This window comes from Formica exsecta, unplaced genomic scaffold (assembly GCF_003651465.1).
Source record: "Formica exsecta isolate Colony F162 unplaced genomic scaffold, ASM365146v1 scaffold482, whole genome shotgun sequence".
NCBI classification, from domain to species: Eukaryota; Metazoa; Arthropoda; class Insecta; order Hymenoptera; family Formicidae; genus Formica; species Formica exsecta.
Window position 1 is genome coordinate 51,795 of NW_021852055.1, and position 12,769 is coordinate 64,563.

Here is a 12,769-nt window from a genome sequence, read left to right on the forward strand (position 1 = left end):
AAATAATTTTTTGACAATTGATAGTACCAAATTTCATACACTAATCTTTTTACATAGGCTTCCAAGCTGATTTAGTATTATTCTTTCATGTTATCTCATTTTCGGGCGCTACATCTTTTGCACGAACAAACTGCAGAATTTTTATATTAAATAAGTATTGTTACAACTTGATGTAACAGGCCGATAAGAAAACTGTAATTATTTAACTTTTTAGGATTTTTTACATTAAATTATAGCGTCCGCACATCGTTATTACGAGTACTTTAATTCTAGAAAAGGATTTTTTATTCTGTATAGCCAACAAAAAGATTAGTACTTGAACTCAAACTTCGCATTTTTATCGGTAAAACAGACCTTTGTGGATCCCCTTAACTCGAGAAAATTAATATGTTTTTCTCGTTCCTGAAACCGTGTGTCCGTTTATTGACACAGGCAACTCCCCAGCCCGTTAGGGATGCATCGCTGAAGATTTCCATCTCAAACTGGTCTTCCCTTATTGGATTAGTGCACAACATTATATTATCTATCCACCAATCTAAATCCGGCATTATTTTCTCCGAAATCGTCATATCTCTATCGTAATCTCCATTTGTTTTTCCCAACGCTAAAAATTTTTCTTTTTCCAGGCTTTTTGTGTACAAAGTTCCGTACCTAACTGTAGGACACGCGGCTACTAGAGTTCCGATAAATTCTGCGAATTTAAGATTTTACAACGACAGAGATCCCGGAATTTCATTGCTAGATCGTATATCTAAACTTTTTTCGTATATCTAACCTTTTTTCTTCGGTCAATTTTAGACAGAATTCTTCCGAATCTAACAGAAAACCGAGAAACTTTATCTCTTTCGACAGCACGAGCCTACATTTCTCTAAATTTAAAATCATACCTACAGTTTCTAATAACTCCCCAGGTAGCAAGGTATCGTCATTACGTTATTTTAAGGTCATTTCTCGTTATATGACGTCAGTCGACTAAATAATGACGTAACACAGACGTGACATTTTTGACGACATATTATCGTCACAGAAATAACGTCACTTAATCGTCTTTTTTAGGTTATTTACTGATCAATTAACTAATATTGTTATAATATGTCAATATTAAAGTTACCGTATTTAAACAAAGAAAATAATAAATATTTAATGATACTTATTAAGTTATATTATTATACTGAGCTATCGGTTTCATTAATTTAGTGAACACGAACGGAGCTGTGCACAATCCAAATGGAATACGTACAACTTGTTTTTATAACTGAATCGAAGATATTTCCGGCATGATTTTTCCACGGGAATCAAAAAATAGGAATCTTTGAGATCTAACGACGCCATGAATGAATCTTTACGCATTAAGCGAATAGCTGTCTTTTTATCTTCCATCTTAAAATGAGGCGCCGAGATAAACGTATTCAACTTCTTTAGGTTAGGAATAAACCGCATGTCACCGTTGGGTTTAACGATCAAAAAATATGGTGAAATGAACTGATTTTTATTAAAGCTACATCTAGAGATTTTTTTAAGCAGTTTACCAATCTCGATTTCGCAAGTAAGGATTTCTTGTGCTGTTAATCTAGGCTCTATACTTTTTGATCGTGAATGCGGTTGACTCTCAAACGGAATAACATATCCTCTTATACATTGTAAAATAAATGGGTCGATAGTCAATTTTTTCCACGCCGAGAAAAAGTATCTCACTCTTCCTGCGATTCTCACCGTGTCTAGTCCTTGTGTTGACGACTGTCCTTGGACCGGAAGTCTCTCGATTTCTGTTGCTTCCGTTGAGTGCCCCGGTGACTCATCCCGGAGAGACGATGCCAGTTTAACCTCCTGGATTGACGCTGGTTCGAGTATCCGCCCTGTCTCGACCGTGATGACTGGAATCTACGATTGTCACCTCGAGCCTTAGTACCAAAACTTCTCCGCTGTTCACCACCTTGCTTGACTAAATCCTTGGAAGGATTTTTTCATAGCTTTTGCCGCTTTGAGACTGTGCAATAAAGAAGTGGACGTGGGCGAGAGGAGCCCTGCGAGATTGTGGTGCACTCGAGACAGACACTCGACAGAGAAAAGACGAGCGACTTGACGACACTGCTTTTTGGTTTAATCTGGACGGACTATATTTCAATAGATAACGATTTACAAATGTTTTGTCGATGAGATTTCTTCCAATCTTAATCAAATCTTCGCTCCGGCGAGCGACCGGGAGCGTGGCGATAATCTCCGCGAGCGACGGATATATCGCGAATACCGTGCCGCCCGCCTTGTATGGCGTAGCCTACGAAATTTTGGCTGGTGGCGGAATATGCCGGAGTTGAAAGCGAGCCGATTTTCTTGCGGTCGAGTTCGGCGTCTCGGCATGCGATCACGCGGCGCGAGCGTGGCGCGGGTCGATCACGCGGCGCGAACGTGACGCTGCTGCAATGGAATGTGCTTCCATTCATAGTTCTGCAGATCGTGCGACGCGTTACGCTGCATCGTTCATGCGCGTAATTGTCGTGAGTTTGTCGGTTGCTCGGTGCAAGTGATTTCGAGAGCCGTTGTTGCGACGATGTTTTCGCGACGGCATTTGCGGTCGCGTGTGGTGTTGTGCGGAGGTCGCGGTGTCCAAGTGAACAGCTGATCGTACCGGGGTTTACGCTGGGCGCACGCCGGACTCGCGTGAGAGAAAGTTTTGACGCGTTTCGCGGTTTATTATCATATGATCGTGATTATTATTTTCTCTTTACAGGGACGTCGAGTGGTGGCGTGCGTGCGATTTGCTCGCTAGTCCTCCTGCGCGGCGGAGTTGCTCTCCGGCAGGAGGATTAATTTTGTGATCGGTCGCGTCAGTTCCGAGGCGGCGGTGCGGATCGTGACTACGCGGATTTGACCGTCCTCGCCAGGATGCACCCGCGTGATTCTGGCCAGAGGCCAACGCGTCGGCGGGGTGTTGTCATTGCGCAGGAGACACAGGCGACCGACTCGCACGTCGTCGCTCTTCGTCCACCACTTCGGTCGTTGGAGGAGCGAGTGGATGTACTCCTGGGACCACCGGGCCCAGAAGTGGTCGCGCATCCTCTGGAGTTGCTGCCATCTGGTTAAGCGGCCAATTGGTGCCTCCAGGAGGCTCGGCTCGGGAAGTGCGTTGAGGGCTGATCCCACTAGGAAGTGCCCCGGTGTCTGGGCCGCCAGGTCGTCCGGGTCGTCCGATAGCACCTGGAGAGGTCGAGAGTTCAGACAAGCCTCGATTTGCGTGAGGAGGGTGCTCATCTCCTCGTATGTCAGCATCGTCTCGCCCAGCACTCTGCGGAGGTGGTGCTTGAGCGACTTCACCGCTGCCTCCCAAAGACCGCCGAAATGAGGTGCTGCCGGGGGGTTAAAGCACCACTGAATCCGGTCGTTGGCCAGCTGATCGGCGATTTGGCGCTGTTCCGGGTTGCTGGCGGCGAAAAATGCTCGGATCTGCGCGTCGGCGCAGACAAAGTTGGTGCCGCAGTCGCTGTGAAGGGAGCGACAGAGACCCCGCCGAGCCGTGAGCCGCCGCAATGCTGCCAGGAATGCTTCCGCGGTGTAGTCGGAGACCACCTCAATATGCACCGCCCTTGTGCTGAGGCACACGAAGACCGCGATGAAGGCCTTGTGAGCTCGATGCCCGCGCCCCTTGCTCGTTCGCAACTGGATGGGGCCGGCGTAGTCCACGCCGGTGAGCAAGAATGGCCTTGCTGGCATGACGCGTGACCGCGGCAGATCACCCATGATTTGTTGCTGCGTGGCCGCCCGCCATCGCACACAGGTGACACAGCGCTGGATCACGGCCTTCACCAGGTGACGCCCCCGAGGAATCCAGTACTGTTGGCGAAGCGACCCGAGGGTGAGTTGCACTCTGCCGTGCAGAGTCCGCTGGTGACATGCCTCTATGATGATGCGCGTGAAGCGCGATGATCGTGGCAGGATCGTCGGGTCTTCTCGTCGAACGCCAAGAGCGCATGTTTTATCCGCCCACCAACCCTGAGGATGCCTTGCAGATCTACAAAAGGGGTAAGTTTTATGAGCGAGTTCTTGCTAGGCAATTTGGCCCCCCGCGCGAGCGTCTTCATTTCTTGCTCGTATTCCCCAGCTTGCATCACCCGAATCCACGCCCGGCGAGCCTCGTCGCATTCAGCGGCCGAAAGAGTGGTCCTGGATGGCGGCTGATTCACCTCCGTTTCTGGACGCCGAGCATTGGGTCGCTAAGGCATCCATCGGCGACACCAGGCTGTCACTCGTAGCAGGCGGTTTAGTGACGAGAATCGCGTGAGTTCGTCCGCCTCGCCGATCTCTCCTGCTGGCGCCGCGACAGCGTGAGTCCTTGAGCGCGCCTCTGGAGGGTCGTCGTCGATCACCTCGTCCGGCAATGTCGGCCACGCGGCCTTGTCCTCCTGAAGCCAGGGGGGCCCTGTCCACCAGAGCGGGTGCCCGGCCAGGTCGCCTGGGGAAACTCCCCGCGATGCGCAGTCGGCGGGATTTTCCGGTCCAGGAAGATGATGCCACGCCGCCTCTGGCAGAGTCGTCTGAATTTCGGCGGCTCGGTTCGCGACGTACGTTTTCCAGCGCGACGGATGGCCACGGATCCAGCCCAGTGCGACCGTGGAGTCGGACCATAGGTGGACGGGAATATTCGGTTGGTCGAGCGTGCGCTGGACATGGGCAGCTAGCCTGACGAAGCAGGGTTGCCGCGCAGAGCTCCAGTCGTGGGAGAGACACCGTTTTCAACGGCGCGACCTTGGTTTTTGCTGCAATTAACTTTACCTCTTTCTGCCCCTCGCAGGTCTCCGCTCTCACATAGACGACCGCAGCGTACGCCCGCTCGGATGCATCTGCGAAGCCATGGAACTCGATCGAGGAGCTTGACCTGCTGAGTTGGACATGCCGTGGAACGCGAATCTCCTCCAGCCTGTGCAGGTCGGCTTGGAAGCTGCGCCAGAGTTGCGCATTGGTGTCGTCCAACGGGGTGTCCCAATCGATGCCGAGCAACCAGGTCGACTGGAACTGGATTTTCGCCCGGATAACCGCAGGAGCCAGCCACCCCAGTGGGTCGAATAGGCGAGCCGTCAACGACAAGACAGACCGCTTGGTGTAGACAACCACAGCGATGTTCCTGGTCGAGAAGGAGAAGTCGTCGATGCTCGGGTGCCATTGAAGGCCGAGAGTGCCGTGACTCTCATGCGGGGCCCACGCCCGCAAGTCGCGCTGTGCTCTGTGCTCCGGTGGGATGTCGGCAAGCAGGCCGGGAGAATTTGCTGACCACTTTCGCAGCGGGAACCCGCCCGCCGTGCACAGTTGCGTCAGCTGCTGCCGAAGGTCCAGTGCTTCTGCGATGGAGGATGCGCCCGTGAGGATGTCGTCCACATAGGCATCCCGGCGCAGGACGGCTGATCCCCTGGGGAAGCGGGCCTCCTCGTCATCGGCGAGCTGTCGCAGAGAGCGCATTGCCAGGAACGGGGCGCACGCCAGCCCGTACGTCACTGTATTTAGCTCGAACTCTTGCTGGGCGGTCTGGTTGTCGTGACGCCATAGAATCTGCTGCAGATGGCGATCCTGAGGGGCTACGAGTATTTGGCGATACATCTTTTCGATGTCGCTCGCCAGTACGTAGCGATGGACTCGCCACCGCAGCAACACGTCGGCCAAGGCAGGCAACAGGTTTGGCCCTGTCTTCAAGTGCCTGTTGAGACTTGCTCCTGATGCGACCGCTGAGGACCCGTTGAACACGACCCGGATCTTCGGTGGTGAGCTCGCCTTGCGCATCACGCCGTGGTGTGGCAGGAAGCAATCGGGCTTTGGTTGGTCACGGGATGATGGAGCGAGCGTCATGTGGCCAAGGGTTTCGTACTCTTGCATGAAGTCGCGGTAGAGCTGCCGCAGTTGAGCATCTCGGTCGAACCTCCTTTCCATCTGCCCGAGCAGGCGGGCTGCGGAGCGCCTTGTGCCCGTGAGATCCGGGAGAGGCAGCTTGAGCGGGAGTCGAACCACGTACCGACCGTTGACGTCACGAGAATGCGTCCGCGCGAAGTGGTCTTCAGCCTCCCGTTCCTCAGTCGTGAGTGGAGGAGCCGCGGAGCTCATGTCCTCCTGTTGCCAGAATCTTTGCACCAGGCCGGGAAGCTCGTCGTCTCCGTGGCATTGGTAAGTCTGAGCGGATCGCGGGCCGCTGGCCATGCCGACGGTGCCCGACAGAATCCACCCTAACTTTGTGTTCTAAGCCACAGGTTCTTGAGATCGTCCGCGCCGCAAGCCCTGCAAAAAAATGTCTGCATAGACGTCCGCACCGAGGAGGAGCTCCACCGCGTCGGCCGCAAAGAATTCCGGGTCTGCAAGCTCCAGCCCGTCAATGTGCTCCCATGATTGCCGGTCCGCACGGAGACCGCCATTGTAGAGCGTGAGTCGAGGAAGGATGAGAGCTGACTCGGTCATCTTCGGTTCTCCGTGGAGTGACGACATCTCGAGGTCGACCATGCCCCGAGCGACGCTCGTAAGTTTACCGCCTATGCCGAAGATCGAGACTGAGGTGGGCAACCTCAATCGCTGCGCCAGCGATTCCGCGATCAGCGAGGTTTCCGAGCCTTGGTCGATTAGGGCGCGCGCGGCATGCAAGACGCCGAATCTGTCTGCCACACGAACGCGCGCGGTCGCCAGAAGCACTGCAGGAGCGCGTTTAGCCGTTCGGTTCGCGGCGTGCGAGGACTTGACTGCCTCGTGTGTGCTGCACGCATCGTGCAGAGTAGAATGGTGATGCGCGCCGCACGACGTGCACGTCTTCTTTGATTTGCACTCGCTCGCTTTATGCCGTCCGAGGCAATTGAAGCACAAGTTATTGGCTTCGACGTGCCGCCTCTTCTCCGACGCGGTTTTCGATTGGTACGCGTCGCAGAACATTATGTAATGGTCCTATTGACACATCGAACAGCGACCGCGCTTGCCCTCCGGTTTCCGGGCGTGAAGCACTCGTGTCGGACGCCCTGAATTCGCACTCGGTTTCGCGGGGATCATTTCCGGTTTGGCCGACTGCAATGATTTGAGCGTATGCAGCCGATGGTCGAGAAACTGCAGCAACGCGGCGTGCGAAGGCGGCTCTGTCGTGCTGCTACTCGCGTTCTCCCATTCGCGACGCGACCGGGAGTCCAGCAGATCCACGACGAGGTGCACGAAAAGATCCTCCCCGCGCGTTATCGGCCGGCCGATGCTCTCGAGCGAGCCGACGGTGCTCATTACGCCGTGATACAGTCTGCGCAGGTCTGAGGCTGACTCACTCTTCAGCCTTTGGATGGCTGTGAACTTCGATATGTACGACCGAACCAGGAGGCGCTTGTTCTCGTAGTAGTCCGTGAGGGTCTTCCACGCGCGGTTGAAATTTTCGCCTGTTGTGGGGAGACTGCGAACTAGAAGCTCTGCTTCTCCTTTCAGGCACGACTTCAGATAGTGGAGCTTCTCGACGTCGGCGGTGGATTCGTCTTTCCCGATGAGGGAGTGAAAGAGGTCGCGGAACGACGGCCAATCCTCGTACAGACCGGAGAACTGCGGGAGTTAGATTCTCGGCAGGGTCGTTCGCGCCGGATGAGACGGCGCCGTTCCGATGGTCGGAGTCTCGGTCCTCTCCGCGGCTCTGAGGCGTCGAAGCGTGTCCAAGAACATGCCCTTCTGCGTCAGGTACGCCTCCTCGGCTAACGTTGGCATGTCGGTTTTTACATACTGGCTGTCCGACAGGGCCTCCCAGTGTTCGAGGAGCTTGTCGTGCTGGAACTCGAACTTCGCCCAGTTGGCCTCGAGGGCTTGGAGTCTCGCTTCTGCCAGCCCGATCGTGATATTGGCGGATCCCGATTTCCGCAAGTTCTCGTACGCGCGGGCAATGCGCCCGTATAAGTCCGACTGCGAGCGGACAGTTGGTTCCCTGTCCTTATTCATCCTTCTCTTTCAGGTGGTCGACGTCCGGAAGAGTACTGACGGACTCACCGCAGGCGCTGCACTCACTCCACGCACCGGCACCGGATAGCAGGAAATCCGGCTTGAAGGACCAGCAAATGTGCGATAAAGAAGTGGACGTGGGCGAGAGGAGCCCTGCGAGATTGTGGTGCACTCGAGACAGACACTCGACAGAGAAAAGACGAAAATCGTTGGCGATATGTTTCACAATAGGATTTAATCCCGGAACAATAAACGATTTTCTTGTTTTGGACATATCATGGTGCAAGTCAGACAGAATCCTACCTGCGTCGGCAAGACGTTCGATAAATTTTAATACATTGCTCGCTACTTTTCTTCGCGTTTAACACCTCCGGTAACGCCAATAGCATTGATGCCAACTCCCAGCTGATTTTGAGCCAAATATTGGTAGGTATCTTTCTTTATCGCCAAAGCCGACAAGGCAGTTCTGATCTCAGGGTTTAACTTTGGCGCATTGGTGAGACGGCAATTACCTATTGTTGGGTATTTCCCTTGGAGATCACGCTTCTGATCTTTCCATAGGCCGTCTCGCAAAATTTTATCCCAACGTTCTGCTACTGCCACGTGAATATCGAAACCTATTTGATCATCTTTAGTTGGATCATCTCCCAACAAGCCCAACGTCGACTCGTCGAGATCCACGGATTTATTTTTCCCATCGGCATCTGGTTGTTTTACCGACGCATCTAACGGTTGATCCTCTTCTTCTTTGTCGAGCCCATTCGCTGACATCGATGTCTCTGACTCGCTCGAACTCGAGTACGACCGACTGGAACGTGACGCATCTTGCGGATAACGCTCACCGCTTCTTTTGTCGGACCAAATTTCCGAATGCTTCCTTACTCGCCTGGTTGAGATTGACTGTTTTCGACTAGAATGCGATGCACGTCTATTTTTCCCAGCGATACGCTCCTCATTCTCTTTGTCGGAATAACCTCTCCTTGAGCGTTTGTTGTGACGAGATCTCGAACGTTCTCGTCGAGACTTCTCACGGGAACACGATCGCTTGTACTTGGCTTCCAAGCGATGTAGTTTCTCCAAAAAGGCGTCCTTCGTCGATTTTCTTCATTTTCGTGAGCTTCTCACCGATTCTTCTAAGGATGAACTCATACTTTCTTTTTGAATCACCAAAAATTTTAAGATTTTCTCTTATTTAATGATTTTTTACGACTGTCTCGGATCGCACAGAAAGAGGTAATGGCGTTGCGGTGTCATCATGAAGGAAAAGTAAGGAGAGTTATCTACCTAGATTGGAAATGGTCACGAAAAATGTTCCGTATGTGGCCAGGTTTGCCAAATGGAATTACTTGGACTAATTCGTCATCATCTTGAATATTCGTACATATATAGTGTTATGTTTAGTTGTATTAGTGATCAGTAAGTGTGTTGGATGACATACTACTTACTAATTACTACCACAACTAAACGTAACACTATACATATACGAATATTCAAGATGGCGACAAAATGGTCCCAATTATTCCATTTGGCAAACCTGGCCACATAGGGAACATTTTTCGTGACCAACTTTTTTCCTTTCTACACTATTGAGATAACTCTCCTTACTCTTCCTGCATGGGCGTCATGAGGGTACCGGACCGCCCTCTATAGCCGGAGGCGCAAGTTTTAAGCGGAATTTGAAAAATGTGGCGGATCGAGCAACTGACGTTACTACGCATTGATCTAGAGGACAAGACGACGCAGCATAATTGTATATATACTTTTCTATATCAACTATTCGCTGCTTTAACAAAAAGACTGTTTAATATATCAACAATTCACTGCTTTAAATGACTTTCCTTCGTTCATACATGTACTATTTCCACATACATATTAGTCATTTATGCCTTTCAATACTCAAAATAAACTGCTATATTTTTCAAACTTTTTTTGTTAATAACTTTTTAATAAAAAACGAGCGACTGCTAAAACCTATTAAATGTTGTTCAGGATCATGACCTTAACAACATATGTCAAGGTCAATGTCATCGGGACTGCCTCCCTTCATCGGCATATTTACCTTTATTTTTACTTGAAAATGTTTTAAACGTATATGTTTAAAAATAAATGACTGACGTTTGAATGATACGAATCGATCGAATATCGAATTCATATCGAATCCTGCACAATTTTGCAATATCCGATATGACATTCTGTCCAATTGTAGATGGCTGCCCTTGCTTTACATGTTATTATATGGAATATAGCCGTGTTAGCAGTCTAGGTATAATATATGGAAGTCTGTAACATGGCTACATCTATTTTTTAATACCATCAATAAAATCGTCGTTTGCTCTCTATGTCTATGTTACATATATAAATTATAGATGAAAAATACGGGAATATTATGGATTTATTAATATGTTTTGTTAGCTGCGCATAATATTTTTTTATTTTAATATATACTACGAACAGCGATATATTATTAAAATGTTTTGTGTTAAATATTAAATTGAATATTAAATTTTTAATGAAATATAAAAATATATGTAAGAATAATACATTAAAATATAATAAGAAATATTTGAATATTAAGTTATTAATGAAATATTTTTATGTATCTACGCATAGAATAGAATAGACCATAGACTTTTTTTTATAAGACATTTAAATGCCCATACAACAGTGCCTCTATACCATTTTAATAGTCGCTTGGAACTACATGGCCACATCTACTATTCGGTGCCATGATAAAACCGCCATTTGATATATGTCCGTGCTACATCTACAATATTGTGGTTCAGGATAATGGGAATTTATACGATTGCGTAATAAAATAAATTTTCTTTAACACAATGTAGAAGTTATATATCTACAATAAATTGTTTTCCTTTCTTTATTATTTTGGAAACAAAAGTATGAAATGTATCAGGCAATATCAAATTATGCTTTTTTAATTTATAGCAAATTCCGAACTAATGCGCACTAAAAGTGTGCGTATTAAAGGCCGTCGTATACAAATTTATAATAATATAAAGAAGTAAAACAATAAAATAATAAATAACTACAAATATTATTATTGCTTTTAATGTTGCTTTTAATAAAAAATTTTTTTTTTTGTATTAATATTAAGGTTATTCTATTAATATTAAGATTATTCTATCATATTTATAGATAGAATATCTATCATATATAGAATATCTATCATATATATAGATAGAATAACTAGATCGTCTTTGTTTCAAAAACGTTTCATAGATATTTCTTTCAAATGTTTTATGACCAGCTCTGGAAAACGTTTCTCATTAGTTAAAATGTCCACTCAAAAAATAGTTTTTCGACAAAAAAATAAAACCGTTTAAGAAACGGTCAAAATACCGGTTTTTTCTTTTATCCGCGAGAACAGTTTGCTTTCTCACGGAATTAATAAAATAATGCATTTACATACCCAGACAGCACCAAGTCATCTAAAAGATGACTAAAAGTTTTAATTGTCTTTATGGTTTTGTTATGACATCTTTTAATCTTTCTAATTATATGTATGTATTGTAGGATTAGAATCCAATAAACATCGTTATATTAATGTTATATTAATCGTTATATTAATCGTTATATTAATTGTTATATTAAATACATCAGTGTAACAAAATTATGAGTATTACAAATAATATCACATAAATATTATCGGTAAGCTGTAATTTCTCATTATAATAAATGTAATAATAAACATATATTATATTGTATTTATATACATTGCAGTTACATATCCTATGTATGTATGAACAAAAATATTTGGCCCACTATAATTATAAATGTATGTATATATATAATTAAATTTAAATAATTTAATTTATAAAACTAAAGATTTTATTTATATAGAAATTAACTTTTATATTTTATATCTTCAATAGACAATAACAAACGTTTTTTTACTTATTCGGACAATTTCTGTCCAAATAAGTGAAAATCGAACATTTATTTGTCCAATTTTCCAAAAATCAGTTAAATATCTGAATCGCTCGTATGAGAATTGTATTAGAAATTAAACTGATAGAAATAGTTGTTACAATCTTAGTAGCCGCGCTTTACAGGTTTTATATAGTTTTCATGATTCAAATACGAAATAGATGTTGCATAGTGCGTCACATATAGCAATAAGCAAATGAACTTTTTGTTTGGCTGAAAAAACATCATTTAGTTGTTTTTTCGCTTTGCCGAAAAGATAATTTAAAAAAAAATTATAAAACTAAAGATTTTTTATTTATATGGAAATTAACTTCTATGTTATATCTTAAGTAGACAATATGGCCGGATTTACAATAGGTATAGTAAGCCTTTAGCCTTTAGAATTATATCGGTCGAAAGCTTTAAGAGTTGAGATCTAGCCAGTTCGATTAAAGCTTAGAGATTAGAGCTTCAAGCAACACGGGGAACATTTCTCGGAAACTATGTCATATTTTAGGGCTTAAAACAAAAGGTTAAAGGTTTACTACACTTATTGTAGATCCGGCCTAACAAACGATTTTCATTTACTTAGACAGAAATTGTCCAAATAAATGAATTTTAGACACATATCTGTCCGATTTTCAAAAATCAGTTTAATATATCTGAATCTTCTGTATAGAGATTGTATCAGAAATTAAACTGATAAAAGTAGTATACAATCTTATTAACTGCGCTTTGCAGGTTGTATATAGTTGTACATAGTTCTCTAAAGACTAAAACTTAAATACTTATAGATAATGCATAACGCGTTGCATCTTTTAGACATCTTTTCGTCATCTTTTAGTTTTTTGTACAGTTTGAGACAATTATAATTTGTTTTAAAAAAAGGATTATTCATACATTTGGAAGCACAAATTAACATGTA

The 12,769-nt window shown here is 46.0% G+C and overlaps 3 protein-coding genes across 3 annotated transcripts; all 3 read right to left on the minus strand.

The window, feature by feature from the left end:
• Positions 1 to 2,763: 2,763 nt before the first annotated feature.
• LOC115241409 lies at positions 2,764 to 3,735 on the minus strand. The gene has a single exon (XM_029817157.1). It carries the CDS (start codon positions 3,733 to 3,735, stop codon positions 2,764 to 2,766), a length of 972 nt encoding a protein of 323 aa, XP_029673017.1.
• Positions 3,736 to 4,137: 402 nt separating this feature from the next.
• Positions 4,138 to 6,177, minus strand: LOC115241410. Its single transcript, XM_029817158.1, has one exon. It carries the CDS (start codon positions 6,175 to 6,177, stop codon positions 4,138 to 4,140), a length of 2,040 nt encoding a protein of 679 aa, XP_029673018.1.
• A 729-nt stretch (positions 6,178 to 6,906) lies between these two features.
• On the minus strand, positions 6,907 to 7,920 carry LOC115241413. The gene is made up of 2 exons (XM_029817159.1): positions 7,585 to 7,920; positions 6,907 to 7,533 (listed from the first exon to the last, which is right to left on the minus strand). Exons 1-2 carry the CDS (start codon positions 7,918 to 7,920, stop codon positions 6,907 to 6,909), a joined length of 963 nt encoding a protein of 320 aa, XP_029673019.1.
• Between the last annotated feature and the right edge of the window lie 4,849 nt (positions 7,921 to 12,769).

Excerpts from the sequence above, each read along its gene's own strand:
- LOC115241409 (XM_029817157.1), bottom strand. The coding sequence starts at position 3,735 with ATGGGTGATCTGCCGCGGTCACGCGTCATGCCAGCAAGGCCATTCTTG.
- LOC115241410 (XM_029817158.1), bottom strand. The coding sequence starts at position 6,177 with ATGGCCAGCGGCCCGCGATCCGCTCAGACTTACCAATGCCACGGAGAC.
- LOC115241413 (XM_029817159.1), bottom strand. The coding sequence starts at position 7,920 with ATGAATAAGGACAGGGAACCAACTGTCCGCTCGCAGTCGGACTTATAC. Across the intron at positions 7,534-7,584 it reads AGACTCCGACCATCGGAACG|TTCTCCGGTCTGTACGAGGA; the intron begins GCGCCGTCTCAT and ends TAACTCCCGCAG.